Here is a 25,963-nt window from a genome sequence, read left to right on the forward strand (position 1 = left end):
GAAATATTGGAAGATTGAAAACAAAAAAGTCTGGGGAAGATATGTGAATGGCTATATGAGAATGTAACTAAAATGTGCAAATCTATGTCTCACATTAATGCTCACCAGAGAGTCTCCATCCTAAAGGAAGCGCTGAACAACCAGGTAAACAGGATGACAGGATGACACATCCAGTGCCCAACAAGCTTCTGTCCCTCCTCACCCCAGTGCCTGCATGATGGTCCCTTATACTGAGTGACCAGGGTGACAGAGATGGAGGTAAGCAACAGTCCAGTGAAATAAACTCCCTTTCCCCAAGGCAAATCTAGTTACTGCCACTGATGAATGTCTGACTTGTTAACATTAGATGCCAACACAAATAAATTGCTTATAAAGGTGGCGCCTTCCTTAAGGGAAAGGTCTGGGTTGCTTGCTGTTGGGTAAGAAGTCTGACCATGAAAGGGTGGAATCTAGAATGGGTGGTAAAAGAGGGAAATTATGAATATTAATTTTACCTTGGGACCAGTCAGAGTAATGGGACCTCTAGATTGTTCCTCTATACATTTAGTTATAAATCTTTTTCCTTTCCTTCTCTTTCTGAAATTGCCACCACCGTGAAGGATGAGTGATGGATGCAGTTAACTTAGTGTAAACCTGTGATCCGAGTGATGCCAGGTGAAGAGTGTGGTGTACACCGAGCACCCCTCCCATAACCCTCAGCACTCACTTTTCTATCCCGACAGCATCCTCCTGCATCCCAATTATGAGTCCCCACTTGGAGGGTTTCTTTCCATCACACAGGGGCAGACATGAAGTGCTAGGAAGCAGCTCTCAGCCAATGATAAACGGGAGGGTAAATATCTCACCTTCCTGGCTCCACAGTGGTGATAACTCGGAAGTATATTCTACACTGTGTTTCCAAATTACTCCTTGAGTTTTCACCCCTTTTATTCACACAGGTAACACGTTCAATCACTCACCCTTACTGGTTTGCTTACTTCTCTCTCTCTCTATTTTAACAATACTTCCTGGAAAGACCTCTTGAATAAACTACTTGTAATTAAGTCTTGTCTCAAAATTTGCTTCTGGGAGAAATCAACCTAAGAGTCTTACATACAGTCCTACGAGTTTTAGACTTTAGGAAGAAGGCATTTTCCAAACTGTGTACCATTTAACTTCTCAATTTTCCTCTTCTTATCTCCACCTTGATTTCCTCTGTCTAAGAGTAGTCCCCCAAACTTTGACCAATGGTCACGGGGATATTTTCTTTAAATTTCATCACAAACTATAAAAAATAGGGGAAGAAATGAAACTTTAGGAACTATATTTGCTTAAAGAAATGTACTTTATTTTGGATTTCAAGAACCTTGTTATTTCTTTTCCTCATTTTATTATCTTATCCCTCTTGTAGTGGAATGAAGGAAGTATTATTATCCCTATATTTCAAATGCAGAAACTAATACTCTGACTTGAGAAAGTGTTTTTCAAAAGAACACAGGGAAGAAAATAATATCAAGGTCAGTACTAGAGTCTAAGTCTTCTGATGTCTAGTCTAATATTCTTTCCATCGGTTCACAGCCTTTTTCAACTTAATAAAAAACTCTAAAGTTTCAGCAGACCTAGAATACTGAGTTCTCTTCTGGGTGTGGTTCTGCCCTTTTAGTCTTTGGAAAATTCACTCTGGCAAATCATCACCAAGCACAAATTCTCTGCTGGGCCTTTACTTCTAGGAGACAAATAAGAAAAAAAAAAGTCCTTGATATGGGAGTCACTGTAATTTCATTATCACTAGAATATAAAGTAGAAGATAGTAAGTGCTGTATAAACATACAAAGATTCCTTTAAGATCTCACTTCAAAATCCCATTTGCTCTTTATAGTGGAGCATGACCCACTGGAAGCAGCACCATACCTGTACCCAGGAAGAGACCCAACTCCCTTTGCATATACTATATTTTTAAAAGTTCTGCTTGCTTGAGCCCTGCCTTCTACTCCAGCCTCATCTTTTGCCACTTCTCTTCTCTAATCACACTAAACCATTTGTTCTTCTAAGAAAGCAAACTTGCTGTTTCCTCCATTTGCAGTATCCTCTCCTACTCTTTCTCCACTTGCCCCAAACTACTCCGTATTCCCGCATCAGCATAATATACTCTATTTTTCAAAGGATCTAGCCCAGACAGAGCCTCCAGAAAACTCATAAACCGGACAGTTCTACTGGTTTTTTTTTTCTTACACATCCCTGTGCTTACCCTGCATCAATAACTTATTACTTGTTATCATAGCTGCCTACTTATTTTTCTCTTTACTCAAATAGGCAATGAGGTTCTCAAAGGCAAAAATTTGAGTCTGGTTCATTTCTGAGATCTCAGAAATTAGCCAGAGATCAAACATTGGTTCTGATGAATAAATGAGTGATTAATACAATAACAGCAAGAGAAAACTTTTATTGGTATTTACTATATGTTGTACATTACGTTCCACACCTTGATCCTTATAACAACATTATAAGATAGACACTATAATAGTCCCATTGTAGAGAAAGCCAAAGCACACTGAGGTAAATAACTTGCTCCTCTGCTTACCCAGAATTCTGCACAAACCTTTAACAATGAGCTTATTACACTGTATTAAACACTTTCTTATTTGGGCTTTTTTTTTTTTTTTTTTTTGCTGCATTGGGTCTTCGTTGCTGCCCGTAGGCTTTCTCTAGTTGTGGTGAGCGGAGGCTACTCTTCGTTGCGGTGCATGGGCTTCTCATTGCGGCAGCTTCTCTTGTTGCAGAGCACAGGCTCTAGGTATGCAGGCTTCAGTAGCTGTGGCACATGGGCTCAGTATGGTGCCTTGCAGGCTCTAGAGCGCAGGCTCAGTAGTTGTGGTGCACAGGCTTATTTGCTTCGCGGCATGTGGGATCTTTCTGGACCAGGGATCGAACCCATGTCCCCTGTATTGGCAGGCGGATTCTTAACCACTGTGCCACCAGGGAAGTCCCCCTTGGGTATTTTTCATATATATTCAAAGGTGAGATATTGGAAGGACAAGACCATTTATAAATCATTTCTGTGTTCCTGGTACTTAACATAGGACCTGAAAGAAGTTAGCATTGAGAAAATATATGTGAAATAAGTGAGAGACTAAATAAATGAAAGTCTCTCATAATTATCTATTATTTTTTTTCCCAGATGCCCAAAGGGAAACTATGGATGGGACTTCATCTATCCAGAAGTTTATTTTTTTGGCTTACCAAACTCTTTTCAGGGTCCCAATCCTGCAGGCATCCTGCATCATCAACTCTGACATTTCCCCCTCAGGACCCTGAGCATGGCCTCCCTGATGGGCTTGGACTTGACATTGTAGATGATGGGGTTGAGCACAGGGGGCACCAGCAGGTACACACAGGCAACAAAGGCATGAACAATGGGGAGCATGTGCCTCCCAAAATGGTGGATCATGGACATGGTGATACCTGGAATAAAGAAGACAAAGATGGCCAGGATATGGGAGACACAGGTGTTGAGGGCCTGATGAGCTCCCTGGAAGAGGCCAGCCCCAGGACTGTGGGCAGGATGAGAGTGTAGGACAGGACAATGAGCAGGGAATCTATGCCCCCAGGGGACAGTACCACATAGAACCCATAGAGGATGTTTATGGTGATGTCAGCACAGGCTCTTCTCATCACGTCAGGATGGAAACAGAATGAATGGGATAAGAGGGTCTTATTAGGGCAGAAGTTCAGACATTTAAGTAGGAATGGCACTGGGAAGAGAGACAGGGTAGCACAGGCCAGCCCTATCCTGATGATGACATTGTTTGTGAGGACAGCTGCATAGCACAAGGGGTTGGAGATGGCCACAAAGCAGTCAAAAGATATGGCCAGGAGCACTGAGGACTCCACCACAGAGAAGTGGAGGAAGAACATCTGGCCCAGACAGGCATTGAAGCTGATGAGCCGATGGTCAAACCAGAGCCCAGCCAGCGTGGTGGGCATTGTGGACAAGGTGAGGCCCACACCGATGAGGGCCAGCATAGACAGGAAGTAGTACATGGGCTGGTACAGACTGGGGGTCCTCCTCACAGCCAAGAGGATCAGGCAGTTTCCAGTGAGGGCCGCAGTGAACGTGGAGGAGAAGGGGATGGAGATCCAGCCATGAATGGCCTCCAGCCCTGATGCCAATCATTCAGAAAGCAGATGGCTGGAAGAAGAAGATGTTGGCAAAGGACTGGGAAGGGAGCATCCTTGGGGCACAGATGAGTTCTTCAGAAAGAGGGGACCTCTTCAATCTGGGCAGAAAAATAAGACAAGACAAAAGCATTGGGAAAACACCAGCTCTGATATTAGGTGACATGGGTTCACACACAACAGCAAATATGAAATGTGAAAGAGATTGAAAAATGTACTCCATCTAAAAGCAAACTAGAGAATAAGTATAATTTAAACCCACTGACTACAAAAGTAGCATTTCATACGTGAAATGCTGATCTCTTCACATATTGAAGAAAGCAGTGCTTTCTTTAAAAATGTGAGATGATCGTAAAGAGTCTAATAAAAAATGATCTATTTTTAAACAAGAAGCAGTGGCCTCATGGAAATAAATTTCAAACATACTGTGGAAGCCTGAAGGGTTGACAGCATGGGCTTATTATAACTGTTTTTCTTGGATTTTCTTATAAATCTCAATATAAAACAAAACAAGTAAATAAGCAAACAAAAAACTCTTTAAAGGTAGGTTAATAAAAGAATATAAGGGAAACAGCTTCACAAATATCTTTTAGCAGAGATGAAAAATCCACCAAAAATAGGTCAGAGAACTACAAGGGGCTTTAGTCTGAATCCTGCGGTCTACAGTTATGTCATATCTAGCCAACATAATCAACTCACTCTGAAAGTAGGACTGACCTCTCTTTTTTTCTTTATTTTAGGAGGGTGACAAGCATTGTCCCTCTGGAGCAGAGGATTGTGCATATTCTGGTAGAAGCCTTTTAAAGAAAATGCAGTGAAGTAAAGTTGCTGACAGTGTAGTTCGGGAGTCCTCCATCCCTTCTCTCTCAGACACTATTTCTAAGCACATCAAAACCTGGTGGAACTCATTTCATTCAAAAACAAATAAACAGAGAAGTTCCAACACAGAACTTGTGCAGACATATTTTGTAAACAATTATAAGGGATAAAACAAGTTAAAGATATGTAAAAATACTCTTTGAGATAAGGAATTATTCAAGAGAGAGGAAAATTCTTTATAAAATTTTTTGAAATAAAGAAATCATGAACCAAATTAATTTTTTTGATATTAGAGTATAAAATGGGTTGATAATAAATAAGGAAAATGAATACCAGATGCCGAGAGAACTTGACACTTCCCCTCATCTACTCTCTCTCTGCAGAGACTACGAGGGACAGCTCTCCCTGGAAATGTGGACTGGGATTCCACTTCTTCTCTGAGTTGTAAGCTTCCTGACCCTCAGGAAGGTAGCCTCCTTCAGCCCCTCTTTTCAAGATGGCACCACTGTCTCCTATTGTTCAAGACTGGTTATGTCTCTTTCTTCTGCCTGACTTCCAGACCTTTCCCACTGTTACCTCCACCTGGATGGTCGAGGATGAGGTGCTGGTGGCCACCCATCCTGGAAGTGGAGAAGAGGGTGTGTTGAGGGTCCAGGTTACTCAACCTGGCTGTTGTCCCCAGCTGTTCTGCCACTCCACATCCTGCAAGAGCCCAGGATGTCTTTGGGATGTTTAGCTGCAGTGCCTATCTCCAGGGAAGGCCAGGCTTGAGCCACAGAGGAGTCACTCCACTCAGGTCCCTGAGGAGTGAACAAGTTCAGGCTAGCTTTTGGAACCAGGAAGTGGTTGGAGGAGCCAAACAATAAGGGGGAAAATGAGACAGACTCATAGAGTCTACAATACCCCACCAAGTTTGAATGATCTTCAAAGACTATCTGCTTCAACAGCCCATTTGCATCTGAAATCCTTCCAAGACAACATTCCTGAAGACAGCCTCCTCTTAGCCAGGCCCCAGGACGAATCTGGCAGGAGCAGCCAGTTTTTGTAGAGGGTGGGGGCTATGGAGTGGTGTGTTGGGAGCCTAGTAGTGTTGGCCTAACCCAGGCAGGGGGAATCAGGGAAGCCTTCCTAGAGCAAGTGGGGAGAGGGCAGACTTCTGAAAGACCCACAGACCCTGTTCTAAACTCTCAGGTCTCATTCTGGGACAGACTCCAAGACTCTAGGCTTGTAGCTCCAGGCTGGAGCTAGCACAGACTCTGCTCACACTCCTATCCTGGGGCTGACCTGCTGAATCCAACAGGTTCAAAAAGGAGGGAACTTAGTGGAAAGTATATGAACTGCAGAGCCATTAAGAACTGGTTCAGTGCTTCCCTGGTGGCGCAGTGGTTAAGAATCCCCCTGCCAATGCAGGAGACACAGGTTCAAGCCCTGGTCCGGGAAGATCCCACATGCCACGGAGCAACTAAGCCCGTGCGCCACAACTACTGAGCCTATGTGCCTAGAGCCCATGCTCTGCAACAAGAGAAGCCACCGCAATGAGAAGCCTGCGCGCAGCAATGAAGACCCAACACAGCCAGAAAGAAAGAAAGAACTGGTTCAATTTCTTCTCTGTTTCTTGCTCAGTTTCTCACCACATACAAGTTCTATGTCCCTTTTTTCTCACTTTCTTGAGAGCTCTACTCCAAAATAGCTCTGACCTCAGCTTTTTCCTATATCAATTTGGACTACACTCGTTCACCTGGAGCTGCTTCCTATGAAAACATTTCACTTTTCTCCTCTTTGATTTTGGCTGCACTCTCCCATCTGAACTGGGCCCAGTCTGTCTCCCTTTCTCCTCCAGAGGTGATCAGTAAACTTAGGAAAAATTACTTAACTTTGAAATCTTACATCCAAACAAAGTCATGGTCATTAACCTGAGCTGAGACTTTAGCAGTACTCCATAATTTTCCTTTCAGTTTTTAAATTGTCACCATTCTTCTCAAGCTATTTATCCAACCTGCCATCTTACTTTCCGTAGCTAATTTGTTACTGTTCCTAACTTCACAGTGAGAAACAAAGGCCATCAAGTGTGCCATCTCTAAGAGTCTTGCCCAGCCCATCTGCTCTCTTACCTGCTTCCACTCCTACAGCCACACCCTGCCAGAGAGACCACTCTAAAGCATGTGTGTTTCATGTCAACCCCATCTCCATCCTTTTAACCACTTCTTTGTTGGCTGCCCATCACTTACAGCAAAAAATTCTGAATGCCATAGCAGAACCTAAGACACTTCAAGATTTTTAAAAAAATCTTTTTGAGCAGTTGTAGATTCATAAGCAGTTGTAAGACTTAATACAGAGATCCCATGTATCCTTCACTCAATTCCCCCAAAATTAATATCTTGCAAAACAATAGTATAATATCAAAATAAGGATATCGACATTGCTACAGTCATGATACTTAAAATTTCCATCATCACAAGGCTCCCTCATTTTTTTCTTTTATGGCCACGCCCACTTCCCTCCGTCCCCATCCCCTTTTTAATCCCTAGCAATCACTAGTGTGTTCTTTATCTCTATAATTTTGTCAATGCAAGACTGTTATATAAATGAAGTGATACAGTATACAATCTTTTGGAATTTTTTTCTCACTCAGCATAATTATCTGGAGATTTATCCAGTTTATTCCATGTATTAATAGTTCATGCCTTTTTAAAATTGAAGCATAATTGATTTATAATATTGTATTAGTTTCAGATGTCTGACATAGTGATTCGATATTTTTATACATTACAAAATGATTACCATGATAAATCTAGTTACCATCTGTCACCATACAATGTTATTGCAGTATTACTGACTATATTCCCTATGCTGTACATGACATCCTCATGGCTTATTTATTTATTTATTTTTGCCGAACGCGGGCCTCTCACTGTTGTGGCCTCTCCCGTTGCAAACACAGCCTCCGGACGTGCAGGCTCAGTGGCCATGGCTCACGGGCCTAGCTGCTCCGCGGCATGTGGGATCTTCCCAGACCGGGGCATGAACCCGTGTCCCCTGCATCGGCAGGCGGACTCTCAACCACTGTGCCACCAGGGAAGCCCGGTTTACTTATTTTATAACTAGAAGTTTATACCTCTTAATCTCTCTTACTTATTTCACTCATCCCTCCACGCCTCTCCACTCTGGCAAGCACCAGTTTGTTCTCTGTATCTATGACTCTGTTTTTGTTTGTTTGTTTTGTTTTTTAGATTTCACATATAAGTGAAGTTATATAATATTTGTCTTTTTCTGTATGACTATTTCACTTAGCATGATATCCTCCAGGTCCATCCATGTTATTGCAAATGGCAAGACTTCGTTCTTTTTTATGGCTGAGTTATATTCCATTGTATATACCACATCTTCTTTATCCATTCATTTATCAATGGACACTTAGGCTGCTTCCATGTCTTTGTTATTGTAAATAATGCAGCAATGAACATAGGGGTGCATACATCTTTTCAAGTAAGTGTTTTTGTTTTCTTCAGAATAAAAACACAGAAGTGGAATTGCTGGACCATTTGGTAGTTTTAATTTTAATTTTTTGAGTAACTCCCATACTGTTTTCCATAGTGGCTGCACCAATTTACATTCCCACAAACGGTGCAAGAGGGTTCCCTTTTCTACACATCTTTGTCAACAGTTGTTTTTTGTTGTTTTTGTTGATAGCCGTTCTGACTGGTGTTAAGTGGTGGCTCTTTGTGGTTTTGATTTGCTTTTCCCTGATTATTAGTGATGTTGAGCATCTTTTCATGTGTCTGTTGCCCATCTGTATTTCTTTTGAAAACTTTTTATTCAGGTTCTATGCCCATTTTTTAATAAGTTTGTTTGTTTGTTTTTATGTTGAGTGTATGAGTTCTTTGTATATTTTTGGATATTAGCCTATTATCAGTTACATCATTTGCAAATATCTTCTCACCATTAAGTAGGCTGCCTTTTGGGTTTGTTGATAGTTTCCTCTGATGTACAAAGGAAAGCTTTTTAGTTTGATGTAGTTTTATTTGTTTATTTTTGTTGCCCTTGACTGAAAAGACATATCCAAAAATTATTCCTAAGACTTATGTCAAAGAATGTACTGCCTATGTTTCTTCTAGACATTTTATAGTTTTAGGTCTTACATTTAAGTCTTTAATCCATTTTGAGTTTATTTTTGTATATGGTGTGAGAAAGTAGTCCAGTATGATTCTTTTGCATACAGTTGTCCAGTTTTCCCAACACCATTTATTGAAGAGGCTGTCTTTTCTCCATTGTATAATCTTCCCTCCTTTGTCATAGATTAATTGCCCATTTAAGTGTGGGTTTATTTCTGGGCTCTCTATTTTGTTCTATGATCTATGTGTCTGTTTTTGTGCTGGTACCATACTGTTTTGATTACTGTAGCTTTGTAGTGTAATTTGAAATTAGGACATGTGATACCACCAGGTTTGTTCTTCTTTCTCAAGATTCTTTTAGTTATTGGGGGTCTTTTTTGTGTTTCCATACAAATTTTAGAATTATTTGTTCTAGTACTGTGAAAAATGCCACTGGCATTTTGATAGGAATTGTGTTGAATCTGTAAGTTGCCTTTGGTAGTATAGCCATTTTAACAATATTAATTCTTCCAATTCATGAACACATATATCTCCATTTGTTTGTCATCTTCAATTTCTTTCATCAGTCTTATAGTTTTCCAAGTAAAGGTCTGTTACTGTACTTCCTTGGTTAGATTTATTCCTAGGTTATTTTATTCTTTTTGATGTAATTGTAAGTGGGATTATTTCCTTAATTTCTGCTGGGACTCAGAGCATGGGGATTTTGTGTGTGCTCTTTAAGAGCAGAGTCTCTGTTTCCTACAGCCCTCTACCTCTCCCATATGCAAATCCCACTGGCCTTCAAAGCCAGATGTTCCAGGGTTTCATCTTTCTGATACAAGACCCCTGAACTGGAGAGCCCGATGTAGGACTTGGATATTTTTTTTCTTGGGGAGAACCTCTATTGTGATTATCCTTCTGTTTGTGCATTGCCTTCCCAGGGATGTGAGTCTTGACTACACTGTCTCTGCCCCTCCTACCCATCTTATTGAGGTTTCTTCTTTATATCTTTAGCTGTGGAAAAATCTTTTCTGCTAGTCCTCAGGTCATTCTCATAAATAGTTGCTCTGTAAATAGTTGTAATTTTGGTCTACCCGTGGGAGGAATTAAGCTCAGGGTCTTCTTCCTACTCCATCATCTTCAATAGTTTATTCTTTTTAAATGACTAACAATATTGTAGGGCATGTTAAACTGTTTGCTTAACCATTCATCTGTTGAAGAACATATGTGTTGTTTCCAGTTTTGGGCTATTATTTTAAAGTTACTATAAACATTTGTGTACAAGCTTTCAGTGCAAATAATTCATTTCTCTGAGATCAATACCAGAGTGCAAATGCTCAGCCATATATCAGTTGCATGTTTAGTTTTTTTAGAAACTACCAAAATGTTTTTCAGAATGGCTGGCTATACCATTTCACATTTCATCAGCAATGAATTAAGTATCCAATTTCCCCACATCCTTGTTAGTATTTGATGTTTTCATATTTGTAAAAACAGTTAGCCGTTCTAGCAGATGTGTGTTGATGTCTCACCATGGTTTTAATTTTCATTTCCTACTGTCTAATAACTTTGAACATCTTTTCATGTGTTTATTTGCATCTATGTATCTTTTCCCATGAAATATCACTTTATGTTTTTTGCCAATTTTTAATTAGAATTTTTTTCTAGTTGAATTTTAAGAGTTTTTTATATTCTAGATACTAGGCCTTTTTTGGATATATAATTTGCATACACATATTCTCACACTCCATATAGTGTCTTTTTATCCTTTTAACTGAGTCTTTGACATAACAGCAATTTTTATTTTTAGTGAAGCTTAATTTATCAGTTTTTCCTTAAATGAATTATGTTTTTGGTGTCAAGACTAAGAAGGCTTTGCCCTAAATCCTGAAGATTTTCTTTTATGTTTTTCTAAGAGTTTTACAGATTTATGCGTACATCTAAAAAGTTTTACATTTAGGTCAGTGATTGACTTTGAGTTAATTTATGAATGTATTGAGATCTAATTAACAAATAAAACTGCAATATATTTAAAATGTACAATGTGATGATTATATATACATATACATTGTGAAAGAATTGGATTCCCACCATTCAGTTAATTAACAACTTAACTCAAATACGAATTTTTTTTTCACTGAGAACACTTAAGTTATGCTTTCTTAGCAATTTTCAATTATACAGTATAGTATTATTAACTACAATCATCATGTTATACATTAGATCCTCAGAACTTACTCATCTTATAACTAAGAGTTTGTATTCTTTTACCAATGTTTTCCTATTTGCACCTCCCCTACCCCAGCCTCTGACAACCACCTTTCTACTCTCTGTTTCTTTGAGTTTGACTTTTTTTCATCTTGATTGCACATATAAGTGATAATGTGCCCTATGTGTCTATCTCTGTCTGAATTATTTCATTTAGCATAATTCCTTCCAGTTTCATCCATCTTGTCATAAATGTCAGGATTTCTTTCTTTTTAAAGGCTGAGTAACATTCCGTATATTTTATATATATATATATATATATATATATATATATAAAATATGCATATGTAATATACATGTATATCACATTTTCTCTATCCAGTCATCCACTGACAGACACTTAGGTTGTTTCCATACATTGGCTATTGTGAATAATGCTGCAATCAATATGGGAGTGCAGATATCTCTTTGAGGTAATGCTTGCTTATGGCATTTTTATTTTTAATTTCTTGAGTGATCTCCATACTGTTTTCCATAGTGGCTGCACCAATTTACAGTCCCACTAACAGTGCACAAATGTTCCTTTTTCTCTACATCCTTGCCAACATTTGTTATCTCTTTTCTTTCGGATAATATCTGACATACACTACAATATCCACTATTGTTTATTTTTGTATCCTCCTCATTTTTTTTACAGAGCCTAGAACATTGTAAGTTATCCTCGAATGTTTAATGTTAAATGACATTAAAAAATAGGCATTGGGGGCTTCCCTGGTGGCGCAGTGGTTGAGAGTCCACCTGCCAATGCAGGGGACACGTGTTCGTGCCCCGGTCCGGGAGGATCCCACATGCTGCGGAGCGGCTGGGCCCGTGAGCCATGGCCGCTGAGCCTGCACTCCGCAGGCCACAACAGTGAGAGGCCCGCGTACCACAAAAAAAAAAAAAAAAAAAAAAAAAATAGGCATTGGGCATGAATTCTGGCATCAGTTGGGAGAATTCGTGGTGATCATCATTGGAAAGAATTTCAGATATGTTGATTCTGGTAATCTCTGGTCCTAAATGTGTATTGAGAGTAAATCTTTTCTTCTAATAATAAAAAAAGCCTGAGGAAATATCTATCCCCCAAAACAAAAAAACAAACTTATGTTCTGTCCTTATTTCTTGTCAGTCCAGTGTGGGATAAATGATGTGCTGCTCAGAGATGGGGGCTACATGTAATTACTGGGGAGTGATGGGAGCTGTCCTGATTACAGGGCAACCTCAGACACTTTGGCTCTCATGGGGAATTGGCTACCTAAACTGGTGCTGTCCACTGTCCAGGCCAACATAAACATGGCTGGGAACAAGGCAGTACTTTTATGGTCCTCAGTCCCTGGAGACCCTTTTTCACTGGGAAAGATACTCTCACTACAGTGAGCACTTGCCTGAGACCAAGAGGTCTCTCATGGAAGGGGCTGCCTGCGACTACCTCGACGAGTTGACTCAGCTCCCCAAGCACCCAGAGGCCCTCCTCCTGGAAGCCCTTCCAGGTCATTGGGAAACAAAATGCAAACACTCTCCCAGGACCCTGGTCTGTGTGAACAAGCAATAAGCAATGGTCATAATCCCCCCTTTAGTTTGTCACCTTCTAGGATGCAATCACATTTTCCAGGGACAACTTTGAAAACTATGGCCTTTCTGTTGATCTTCCTCCTGTAGTGCATAAAATCAGTCATTTCAATCCAATTTGAATCCCATGTAAGTCCCACCTCCCCTATCTACTACACTCCCTTCCTTTATTCCATCTCCCAAATCTTAGTCCTGGTACTGGTATAAGAGAAAGAGAGGAAAAAAGCCCAGGTCCTAAACTCCAAGCTCCCAGGCTAATGTGATCAGATGAGTGTTTAAAAAAAATCTGTGTGCCTTGCTTGCCAAAGGCAGAAACCCACATTTCTATCCCCTCAATGTCCCTGAGAGGCAGGAATTATTATCCACCTCCTCCCTGATGATGATGATAATAATAATAATAAGTATTTATTGAGTTCATACTATGTATTAAATATTGCACTAAGCGTTGTGCTGGATAATTGCACATAATCCTCACAAAATCACTGAGTGGTCAATTCTATTATTGCTCCTAATAAACAGAAGAGGGAAACGAACCTCACAGGGAGTGAATTGACTTGACGAGTCAGAATGGTTTGCTCTCTCTGTTGGACAGGGCTTCCTTTCAGAGAGCCCATGAATATCTCCTGTGTGGAAAAGCCTCAGTCTTTGAGAGAAGCTTTTATTTTTGGAAAGAGCTATAATTGGCAGAATCGGGGAGTAGGAGATCAAGTTGATAAATACTGTGTTTGGGTAAATAGCATGTGTGGCCTCAGGGAAGGGGGCTGGTTTTCTTATGTGGGTCAGAAAGCAGTTCCCAAGGAGACCCTGGAGAGCTTCAGACTTGCAGGACCTTTAGAATTGTTCCTGGCTTCTTAATGCTCAGAGCACGTAATATTTAGGATAGAGATGGGATTTAGAGTTTATCTAACTTAATCATCAAGTTTACAAACTTCGTTCAAAGAGATGTGATGTGATTTAGACAAGGTCACCACTTAGTGGCAGAAGAGGGGTTCTGAGCTCCTAAATCTCATCCCAAGGATCTGCCCTCCTCTCAATATGGGGATTAAGTATCTTCCTCTTTGGGATACTTTTTTTAAAAATCTTAATAATATATTTCCTTTAACCCAGTGTATCCAAAATGCAATCATTTCAATATGTTCTTGCTATTAAATTGATGGTGATATGTTTTATATTCTTTCTTTGATAATTATTTATCATAGCAAAACATACATAAAATGTACCATTCTAACAAATTGTTTTAGGTGTACAATACAGTGAGATTAAGTATTTTCACATTGTTGTGCAACCATCAGCACTATCCATTTCTAGAACTTTTTCATCATCCCAAACTTAGTACCCATTAAACAATAACCCCTCATTCTCCCTTCTCCCTATCCCCTGGTAACCTCTATTCTACTTTCTGTCTCAATGAATTTTTAGTACCTTATATAAGTGGAATCATACAATATTTGTCATTTTGTGTCTAGCTTGTTTCACTTAGCATCATGTTCTCAGGATTCATCCATGTTGTAGAACGTATCATTATTTTGTTCTGAGTAATATTCCATTGTATGTATATACTAATTTTGTTTATCCATTCATATGTTGAATAACACTTGGGTTATTTCCACATTTTTGGCTATTGTAAATAGTGTTGCTATGAATATAAGACGTTTGACTACTTTTTAAAAAGTGAAAATCTTAGGGCAGAGGGAGGGGTAGGGGAGACAGCAATAGACTATGAATAAATTGTATTGCAGTGAACAGTGAGGAATTTGGGAGCATGAGGTACACACTTTATTAAATTGTCATCCTCTTAGGTATATGGCAATAGCCAGGAGGGTATGATTCGAGGCAGAGTAATGCACAGGAAAATAAAAGAGGATGGAAGTTGTGAGGAGAGACATAGGTGGTTCAATCTCATAAAACGAGGCTCCTGACCTCATTATTTGGGGTGAGACTTAATACCTGAATCTCCACTTTTGCAGAGCATGAGCACCCCTTCGTTTCTTTAGGGAAATCATCCATTTCTTCCATTTTGTCTCTTTCTCTCAGCCCTAGTCTTTTTGCATTGATTAGCTGCAAGACTTTGAAGCCTATTCTACTGCCTCTGGGCAGGGACTCACAACTGGATGCTCACAGATACATATGCTAGGAAGACCCTTCTCCAGAAGAGAGGTTAAGAGTCCGAGGTTCCTTCCTCCTAAGAAAGAGCCCACAGGTTGGAGTCTCCCCCATGGTTTATCCACCCTAATCCCCCACCTAAGACTTGTTCGGTGAAACTACTGAGGGAACACATAGGCCCAATGATTGCCTTCAGATTTTAGCTTCTCATCAGACCTTCTCAACTATACAATGGGAATAGCCCATCTTGAGAAAAGATGCATTCAGATTTCTGCACTGGTGGGAAAGAAGACCAGGGAACTTCTCACATCTCCAAATCTGAGTTTATGGGATTCTATAAACATGAAAGAAATAGGTGTTACACTTAGAAAAATTTTAAATAAAATTTATAATATCTTATACTTAAGTTGAAACTCAGACATTGGAAATGTTTGACAGATACAGAATACACTTAAAAAAAGGGAGACATGATTGAGAGGATATCTTCTCCCTTAATCTGGAAAGAAGCAGGCTGTAGAACATGAAGGGTAACCTAGATTTGTTGCTCACAACAAGGGCAGGGTTACCACTCAATACAGATACAGTCATTCACCTCATAAGGCACACAGCAGAGAGAAAACAGGATTTACACAGGCTGAGGAAATGAATGGCAGATGTTAAACAGGAAGCAAGATAGCATGGATATTAAATAACTGTATTTGGTTATGAAATTTAATTTCAGATCATGGCACAGCACCCACAAGCTGTGTGACTTAGCTTCCTTGTTAATGTAAACCTCATTTCTTTCACTGGTAACAGGGGTCAAAAACAGTACCTACCACATAGGTAGAGATATTTCGTTAGAATAAATTTTCAAAAGTGAGATTACAGCATTAAAGCCTGTAACATTTATTTATTTATTGACCACTCCACACGGCATGTGGGATCTTTAGTTCCCTGACCAGGGATTGAACCTGTGCCCCCTGCAGTGGAAGCGCAGAGTCTTAACCACTGGACTGCCAGGGAATTCCCTAAAGCATGTAACTTTTAAAAAGTTCTTGCTATATTTTGCCAATTACACCATCAGCTGTGATGCTCGAGGATATGTGTTTCAACACAAACTCTTTCATTGTGAATTTTCATTAATAAAAACTGTAATTTAATCGGCAAAAATGTTACGTATTGTTTTACTATAGGGTTCTTGGATTACTAGTCAGAACAATTTTTCCTTCGTTTCAAAACCAATTGTACTTTTTGTCACTCTTCTTTATGTTCTTTTACTATTGATTTATTTTATTATTTAAGCCTTTTATATAATAAGGATGTCAATAGTATTTTTACCTGTGGAAAAGAATTATGGGAGCCTCAACAATTTCACCCCAAGCAGAGGAAGTGTTTGGAAGCCAACCAGAGAAAAGCACTGATGTGTTTATGGGCAACTGGGATTAAGCTAACATTAGGAAATCATTATATCAAGCCATTAAGGATAAAAGTGCCATGGTAAGGGTCACCTGCCTCCCACAGTGGGAAAGTCCTTATCACAGCTGATCTTAAACACAGCTAGCACCCGCGTTCTGATCTGTTTGGTCTTGACACCATAAATAATGGGATTGATCACTGGAGGCAGAAGTAGATAGACATCACCCATGAGAACATGCACAGTGGGATCAAGGCTGTTTCCAAAGCGGTGCACCACTGAGAGGCCAATGAGAGGCACATAGAAGGCCAGTACCACACCAATGTGTGACACACAGGTTCCAAAGGCCTTGGCCCGTTCTGACTTGGAAGGCAGCTGCAGAACTGTTCGTAGAATCAGAAAATAGGACAAAGAGATGAACAGGGCATCCACACCCATGACCACCAGAATGGCGGTAAGACCATAGACCACATTGGGCAATGTGTCTGCATAGGCCAACTTCATTACATCCTGGTGCACACAATAGGAATGTGAGAGCACGTTGGATTGGCAGAAGGCTAGCCGTTTGATGAGCAGAGGCAATGGGATGAAAAAGAGGGATCCACGGGCCACGGCCACCATGCCAATCTGGGCTGTCACTCTATTGTTGAGCACTGCGGCATGGCGCAGTGGGTGGCAGATGGCTATATAACGGTCAAAAGCCATGGCCAGCAGGATGGTGGACTCAATGGCTGAGAGAGCATGAATAAAGAACATCTGGGTCATACAGGCGTCAAAGGTAATCTCCCGGGAATCAAACCACAAGAGGGCTAGGATCTTGGGCATGGTGGCTGTGGACAAGGCCAGGTCGATGGCTGCCAGCATGCAGAGAAAGAGGTACATGGGAACGTGCAGGCTGCGCTCCATCCTTACGATGAAGACCACGATGCAGTTTCCAAACACTGCCACGGCATACATAGAAAGCAGGGGGAAGCCGATCCAGAAATGAGCTTCTTCTAGTCCTGGGATACCAATAAGCACAAAGGTGGTATGTGTGAAGTTGCAGGCACTCATAGCTGGCACGGAGAAGGGGGCACTGGCGCAGGTGAGGTCACACTGGCAGCCTGCTAGCCTGTTAGGATAAGGAGCACAATCAGAGAGGCTGGCCCTGGAGACCTGGGAACTGAATGCACCTTAGCTCTCCCTCCGCTACTCTCTCTTTCTGCTTCTCCAAGTCATTTGGGCTCTCACATACGAAGGTTCTTTGAAGCCTCCTGCCAAAAGGGAAAGTGACAGCTCAAATTCATTTATCATTCACTACTCTCTAAGTCCATTTACACTTGTAAAAGGGAACCTGGAGATAACAATGCTTATCTCAAAATCTATCCTTCCCAAGTTCCCTGGATGACTCATCCTGGCCCATACCTTCACTGTCTGCATACTGGGCTGCCCTTTTCTCAGCTAGGTGTTAAGAGATACCTTACCTGGAAACTCTTCCTGAGAGGCTGTGTTTTCCTTTTACCCTTCCTTTCCCTACCCTTCCCTTCCCCTCCCTTCCCTTCAATCATTCATCTGTTCTGTAAGCATTTACTTATAGGACTTATTATATATGGAGGCTATTTGATAGATGCTGATGATACAGAGTCAAAGACACATCTTTTGCCCTTCAGATGCCCTGTCTAGGGTGAAAGATAGACAAGTAACCCAAATACTAGAATCTTGGGGTAAGTGTAAGCAAAAGATGTGCATTTAATGCATGGGAGGGTGAAAGGCATGATCAGAGGAACCTTCCTGAAAAAAGATGGTCCTTCTGTTTAGTCTTGAAACATGAGTAAAAATTAAGCAGACAGAGAAGGGAATAAAAGGTGTTCCAAACAGTGGGAATAGGGAGGTTTTTGGTTTTGTTTTGTTTGCAAATCTTCAGGATTCCAGGTCCCCAGGTCTAAGGTCAGTGGAAGAGGAAAAAAACACAATTGTGATTAAAAAATAAAAACACAAAATAAAAACTAAGAAAAAAAGGCCAAAATCAATCTTTTAAGGTAACAAGGAAACTTATCTGGGGTCATCAAATGAAAGGCAGTAGCTCCCTCCAATGAATTCCTGGGAGATGGAGGTGCTGGCAGGATCCTAGCGGCCAGGCATGGTCTCTGCGAAGGCTCTTCTCTCTGTTCCTGGCTGATGGGTTCCTCCACACTTAAAAGCTGCCTCTAAGGCCACTCTCACTGCCACAAAGACAACTTGATTGAGTCCTAATACTCCTAGAGCTTTATCTTTCTTGGAACCTCTGCTGACCATTCATGTTAGGCGAGACATTTCTTTTTTAGGAAGCCCGGTGTTGCTCTGCCTCACCCTGTTTTCTGACCTATCATCAAACTGTCTCCCTGATAGGCTCCCTAGATGCCCTGATATTTAGAGCTAATTGTCTCTAAAGAGCTAAGGGCTTAGCTTCAAGAAGAGTTTCTGAATCTTGAGAATAAACTCTGCAGGTGTCTTCATCAGTGGTATTCAGGTTAACCTGTTCACCTCCCCCCAGGATTCTTCTTCACTCCTAACCTGGGTCCTTTCTGCTACTGGGACATGCCCTTCTATTTGGCCTTAGTGGAGAGAGTTTGGAAAACATGGGTCTTAGAATATAATATGATAAAATGAAAACTAAAATTTTAAATTGGATTATCCTTATCTTGGATAAGCAAGGAAGAACAGATCCAAGGTTCAAAGGTCAGAAAATCCACACATCTGTTTACTCTTTGTTCTTCTCCATTCTCAGAGCATGTGCCAAGATATTACAGCTACCTTCTTTGGCAAATATTAGATCCCAGATTTGGCCCACTCAGTTGCTGTCAGAGAATGAAAAGCCTTTTTCAGATGCAGATGCTTACAGGCATGGAGGGTACCAAGGGGAGCACAGTAACACACTTCCCCTTTCTCAGGGCCTCTGAAGCTATTGCATCAGCACTGACAGACAGAAGGGTCACTGCTTGTCTCAGAGTCAGATACCTCCCTGACTCTTCTCTCCGCAGGGCCCCTTTTCTGCTTTGCTGGTAACAGCCTAAGACTTGGGGCCATCATCACATCTCCCCAGTTACCTATCCCAGAAGACCTCATGTTTCCCTCCTATGTGCTCTGGCCTTCTGCCTAAAGTGACCCCTGGCCAGACTCAGTTTCAGCTTCAATTTGGGTCTGAATGTGGTTGTTGCATTTACTCTCACTAGCCTTTCTGGATGTCAGCTAATGCTCTGGAACATTTTGTCTTGGCCCATGAAGGTATGTGTGGGATGAAAGGGCTTCCCCTTCCCCTGCCATGAGACAGTCTGTGGGGCCTTCGAGGTCCCTCAGGATGGCAGGGACCTTGGTCTGCTTGACCCCAGTGAAGATGCACTCACTTGAATATGGTACCGTCCTGTTGAGATGCAGCTGAATCTGACTTTTCCTTTCAAGCACAGCTTTATTTATAACTCTGCCCATGAAGCCCACGGGGACAGGCTAGGGGAATATAGACTGAGGGCCCAGACAGGGGACAATATCCCCATGGCCACTTGTGTGTCACTCCCACTGGCTTCCCACTGTTTCAGTCTGGTGGGTGGGAGGGCGATCACCAGGGACCTACCGCCTCTGCCATGACTCCCGCACTTACACATATAGGACTCTAGACAATCTATTTCCGCTCCTCCAAGTAACTCAAACTCCAGTTAGCCACAGTGGTTAGTGCTTTTCCTCATCAGCTACTTTGCTAGTTAGGTCCTTGGGCTCTAGGAGTTCACAACATCTTTACCGAGATGGGTACACAAAAATGTAGTCCCATAATTCAAAATAAGGTCGTGCACCTCCTGAGCTTTTCTTTTCCCAGCTTTTGTTTCAGTTGATGACACAGACCTTGAGGTAGGGAAGCCACTTTTCCTTGCACCTGGGTCACAGATAAAGAATACATGACATAAAGCCTCTTTGCTTAGATCACATAGTTAATGAATTATAATATTGGCCTGAGAACAAGGTATTCTGACTCTTTATTCATTCACATTCAACAAATATTTATCAGGGGCCTACAATGTAATAAGAAAAATAGATGCCACACACACAAATCCCCACCCTCATGCAGTATTCTGGTTAGGGGGACAGACAATAAATGGAGTTGATATAAAAAGTGAAATAGGATGTTAGGTAGTCTTATGAAGAAAAATAAAGGGAAGAAGGGAGCAGATAAATATCAAGGGGGTAGTTGACATTTTAAGTGAAGCTCCTGCACAACATTATGTGCAGAAGGCCACACATAATGAAAACATTTCAGAAGCCTGAGGGAGTGAGAAATATATTTATGGAGATATTTGATGAAGACCATTCCAGGAAGAAGGAACAGAAACTGCAAGTAAAGTTCCTGAGAAGGGAAAGTATCTGGTAGGCCAGTGTTCCTGAGCAGAGGGAACCAGGGCAAGAATAGTAGGCAGATAGAATCAGAGAGGTAATGGGGAATTGGATAATATAGGGCCTTAAAGGACTTACAGGATTTTCACTTGGACTCTGGGTTCAGGTAACTGCAACAGTGGCCATGTATCCACCACTGTTCTGGCTTTTAGGGAAGTCTCCAATTCATGGTGAGCTTGTCCACTTGGGTCACAGATGACATTTACTCTGCAACACCCATTCCCCAAGTGTCCAGATTACACACTCACTTCCTAGGAATGGAAACTTACAAGTTTCTAGGATTGTTGGACAGTGGGGCTTTTCACATGTTAGTGGGTGGCAGGTGTGCTGGGGGAGAAACCTCTGTAGAAGTAGTGAGGACATCTTGACTGTCCAGTTCTTAAAACTGAAGCTCCCTCTCCTTCCCATGTTTAGGACTCTGGGTACCCCATCCTTCTTCTCTAGCCCAAGCCCCTCTTTCTTTCTCTCCTCCCTTTCTCCATGACCCATCTTATGTCACGTGTAGAAAAAAACAAGCAAAAATCCAGTCTGTAAGTCCACATCATCTGCACTTTTTTACTTATGTCCAATAGTGACTAAGACATGGTCCCTGGTCTTGAGAAGTGGGCAGAGTCTGCTGTGGGGAGAACGGTTACAGTAGAGTCTAAAAAGGGATGTCAGGAGGAAGGTGCTGTAGGAGCACCTCAGAAGGACACCAGACAGACTTGAGAAGTCGTGAAAACATCTCTGAAGGAAAGTCACTTCTATTCTAAGTCAGGAGAAGGGAGAGAGTGAGGGTGCTGTAGGTGGAGGTGACAGCTTGTGCAAAGACTTGAAAGTGAGATAGAGCAATCAGGGCTAAGGAAATGCAAGTTGTTTGTTGTGCCTGGAGCATAGAGAGGAAGCAATGAAACTTGAGTGGTAAATGGAGCCACTGCATCCAGAGATGTTATGATTTTTCTATCTGGCAGGCCTTGTTTTAGGGTCTGGAAGATAACGTAAATGAAACAAAGAGTTCTTATTCTCAAAGAACTTACCTTGTAATGGGGAAACGAGACAAGAACTAAACAGGTATGTAATATGTTGGGGAGAGGGTGAAAGTGCTAGAAATTAAAACAAGGTAGGTAAGGAAGAGAGAGTAAATCAGGCAGGAATTGAGGGAGAGGTGTGTTGTCATTATTATTTTTTATAATATAAAGGGCCCTGTAGTAAGGGGACACATGAGCAGAGCCTGCACGGTAAGAGGCAGTAAGCCAAGGGGGCATCTGGAGGAAGAACATCCCGAGTAAGGAGAACTGCAAGTGCAAAGTCTGCAAGTGCAAAGTCTGAAGATGAAGCATGCTTGGTGAGTTTAAGGGAATATTTGGAGGCTAGTGTGGGTGTAGTAGAGTAAATAAAGGGGAGAGTAGTTGGAGATGAAGTTGAGATTATGGAGAGGAGCCAGAACACATAAATCCTTACAAGATATTATAATGACTGTGAATGTTCCCTGGGTAAGGCAGGGGGCTTCTGGAACATGCTGTGCAGAGGAAGTGACATGATTTGTCTTGTGTATTAAAATAATCCATCTAACTACGGTGGGGATTAGTTTACTTTACTGTACTTTTACTTTATTTTACTGTACTGTAAAGCAAAAGTTGATTAAAGGAAGATCCACCAGGAGACTATAATATTTCAAGTTCAAGATGATGATGACTTGGATCATGGGGGTAGCAGTTGAGGTAGTAGAAAGCAGTTGTACTCCAGATAGCAACATCTGGAATACCTGGAAGAAAGAGTCATCAGCATTTGCTAAAAGGTTGGATGTGGAATGGGAGAGACAGACAGGTATCAGGAATAACTCCAAAGTGTTCTATCACAGCAACTTGAAAGGCAGAGTTTCTGAGTTATGGAAGACTGTGGTTGAGAATGTTTTTTCCTTGATGTGAATATTAGGATATGGTTTTGGACATGATGAGTCTAAGATGATTGTTAGATGTTCAAGTGAAGATAGTGATGCATAGGCAATTAGATATGAGTCTGGACTGTAGATATTAATTTGGGATTTGCCAGCATATAGATGGTATTTAAAGACATGATGCTAGATGAGATGACCAAAAATGAGAATATAACAAAGAATAAGACAGGTCTGAAAACAAAGTCCTGAGACATTCCAACATACAAAGATCAGGAAGATAAAGACTAGCAATAATTGAGACTAAAAATATTATTGTCAAATATGCTGAGGATTTTGACATCATCCTAATTATTTAGTAGCCGGTACTGTAGTCACTTAATAAATACCCTGTAGATTTGAATGACTACTTCTACTTCCTTGCTGGATCTGATATCAGCTATAGGGCCCACCATTAGTGAGTGACACCAATGTATTATTGAAATATGTACTTTAAAATTTCTAGAATTATGGGATATACCCAGCTTGGAAAAAATAATTAACTTGCTGGATTAAGCCATTACATAAAAATATGCTACAAGTTAAAACAATTCTAAGTAGATAACACAAGTTGTAATTCCTTTGCAATTCTAGTCACTTTTCAGTTTCTGCTGGGACAGAATGTTGACAGAGGGCAGAAAGAAATTTTAGAATATGCTTAGTTGGGGAAGAACATCAGGTAGAAATACATTTGTGAGGTTTGAAGATTTTGTTTTGGGCTTTTCTTCCATAAATTGGTTGAAAATTTCTAGCGAACAGAGTTTTGTTTTTTGTTTGTTTGACTAAATTATGTCCCCCAGTACAAGTTAATTAATTCATGTATAAATGTATATTATCTTGTTTATATTATATATAATATACATAAGTGTTTATATTATATATAAATACAGTCTAGATATATAAATATATATATAGTTTATATTATATACAGCAATACAGCATTAAAGTTAAGAGTGGGGGGACCCTGGAGTCAGTTTGCATGCGGATGTGAAATATGGCTTTGTCACTTACTAGCTGTTTAAATAAGTTACTTAACATTTTTGTGCTTCAACTTTCCCATTGATAGTAAAAGTAACTACCTTGTAAATGTTTTGAATATAAAAATGTGTTAATATATGTAAAAAACAGAACTATGACTGGTCAAAGGAAATAATAAATGCTAGTTACAATTATTATTACAGTTAGAAAATACTACCTATTTCTCAAAAAGGAGTCACTTTTTCATACTGTGCCATTCTAACTGCCGTGAATGTTTAAAGTAAAAAGAGAAAGACTACTGGCAGGATAAACAAGCATAAGCAGGATAAACTCTTTAGAACAAACAGTGATCAGAGGAGAAATTCTAGATAGGCTCTTCATTCCTCCCATTCTTATATCTCTTGTCTCCTCATTTGTAAAATACAGAGGTCAGTCAAGCTGATTTTCTAAATATATTTCATCTTTGATTTTAAATATTTGCACACTTAGCTTCAACAAACACCAGATTTACTTTTCTATTGATAATATGACCTGACACAGACTGTCTCTAGGATTCTATGATTCTATGTGCCTTTGGAATGGAGAATTTTTATCACAGCTCTGCGTATCTGTTTGGTCTTCACACTATAGATGATGGGGTTCATGACTGGGGGGATCAGCAGGTAGGTGTTAGCAATCATAGTATGTACATAGGCTGGGCCTTGTTTCCCAAATCTGTGAACAAAGGAGAGACTGATCAATGGAATATAGAAAATAGCAATAGCCCCAGTATGGGAGATACAGGTGCTGAAGGCTTTCTTCCTCTCTTCTGGGGATGTGATGCTGAGGATAGTCTTAATGATCAAAACATAAGAAAGGGGGATGAGAATTGAGTCCACACCAACAGTAGAGGTCATGGCAGTCAGCCCAATTGCATTGTTGATCCTGGTGTCTGTGCATGAGAGCTTCATCACATGAGGGTGGAAGCAGTAAGAGTAGTGGAGCACGTGGCTGTGGCAGAAGGACAGTCTCATAAGAATTGTTACCATTGGTGTCAGTATTAGTGTCCCCTTGATCACAATTGTCACTCCAATTTGAATTATTCTGGAGTCAGTTAAAATGGTGGCATACCTGATGGGATTAGAGATGACGACAAAACGATCAAAAGTCATGGCCAACAGCACTGACAATTCCATGACAGTGAAGAGTTTAACAAAGAACATCTATGACAAGCAGGCAGTAAAGCTGATCTCCCTGGCATTGAACCAGAATATACCCAACATGGTAACCAGAGTGTATACGGACAAGCTAAGGTCAGTGGTAGACAACATGGAGAGGAAATAATACATGGGCTCATGAAGGCTGGGCTGAGTAACAATGGCAAATAGAATCAGGCTGTTTCCTGAGAGAGCTGTTACATAGAGAAAACAGAAGGGAATGGAGATCCAGGTGTGGAAGGCTTCCAGCCCAGGAACACCAGTTAGCAGGAAAATAACGGAAGAGGATGTGATATTCTGGAAGTTTGACATGCTGGATTAAAAGTACGGAATTCCAAGATGAAATTCTGGAATAACCAAAAAAACCTACATTTAAAAAATTAATCCAATTACAAATAATTTTATTCAACCAAAAACTAACCACAGATGAATGTCTATATACTATGTAAGTATGAATGGCGCATTTAGATTGATAAAATAATTGTAAGATTTCAACTGTTGTAGTAGGTACTCTTTTTTTTTTTTTTTTGTATTTTCCCCAGCCCATGATTTTTCTTCCCTGGGGCCCTTTGCTGCTAGCTAGGTTTATACTATGTGATCTTTTCCTCTAGCCAAAGATGCCTGGACTAAGAAAAGACGCTTTACCCAAGATTGGCCAATCATATTCCATCTTCTCTGGGATGTTTTTCTGTATAGTTGGCATCAGAGAAAAATAGATTGGGGCTTTGGAGCAGCAATATTACATTGGCCATGAGAACAGAAAGCAGTGAAGCTTACAGGCAATTTGGGAAGCCAGAAAATATTGAGAAAGAGATACTTATAATGCAAAGCAACACAGATGAAGTGATAATAAATGGCTTAGGCATCAGTGCGGTCATGAGCAGGTGCCTACAGTATCTAACCTTTCAAGTGACTCATGCAGTACAGCATCTGGAATTGCATTTGAGAGAGATGTAGAGTTAGAACTCAGACCTATCACCTACAGAGGCCTCTGCCCCCACTTGTTATAATGTGCTGCCATGTTCAAATATATTTTTTTCTTCAATCTGCTTGAAGACTAGCTTTTCTCCATTAGCAAAGAACAGATTTTCTCCATTTA

The 25,963-nt window shown here is 40.6% G+C and overlaps 2 protein-coding genes across 2 annotated transcripts; both read right to left on the reverse strand.

The window, feature by feature from the left end:
- Nucleotides 1-3,262: 3,262 nt before the first annotated feature.
- On the reverse strand, nucleotides 3,263-17,433 carry LOC309965462 (uncharacterized protein; the record flags this gene model as incomplete). Its single annotated transcript, XM_082844989.1, is given in 5 exon segments — nucleotides 3,263-3,495; nucleotides 3,498-4,141; nucleotides 4,143-4,153; nucleotides 4,157-4,304; nucleotides 16,475-17,433. Coding segments are annotated over 5 exon segments (1,995 nt in total).
- A 6,798-nt stretch (nucleotides 17,434-24,231) lies between these two features.
- Nucleotides 24,232-25,176, reverse strand: LOC309965203 (olfactory receptor OR51C1-like; the record flags this gene model as incomplete). The annotated part of the gene is given in 2 exon segments (XM_082844577.1): nucleotides 24,232-24,870; nucleotides 24,874-25,176. Coding segments are annotated over 2 exon segments (942 nt in total).
- Nucleotides 25,177-25,963: the final 787 nt, after the last annotated feature.

This window comes from Leucopleurus acutus (genome assembly GCF_964270905.1).
Source record: "Leucopleurus acutus genome assembly, chromosome: 8".
NCBI classification, from domain to species: Eukaryota; Metazoa; Chordata; class Mammalia; order Artiodactyla; family Delphinidae; genus Leucopleurus; species Leucopleurus acutus.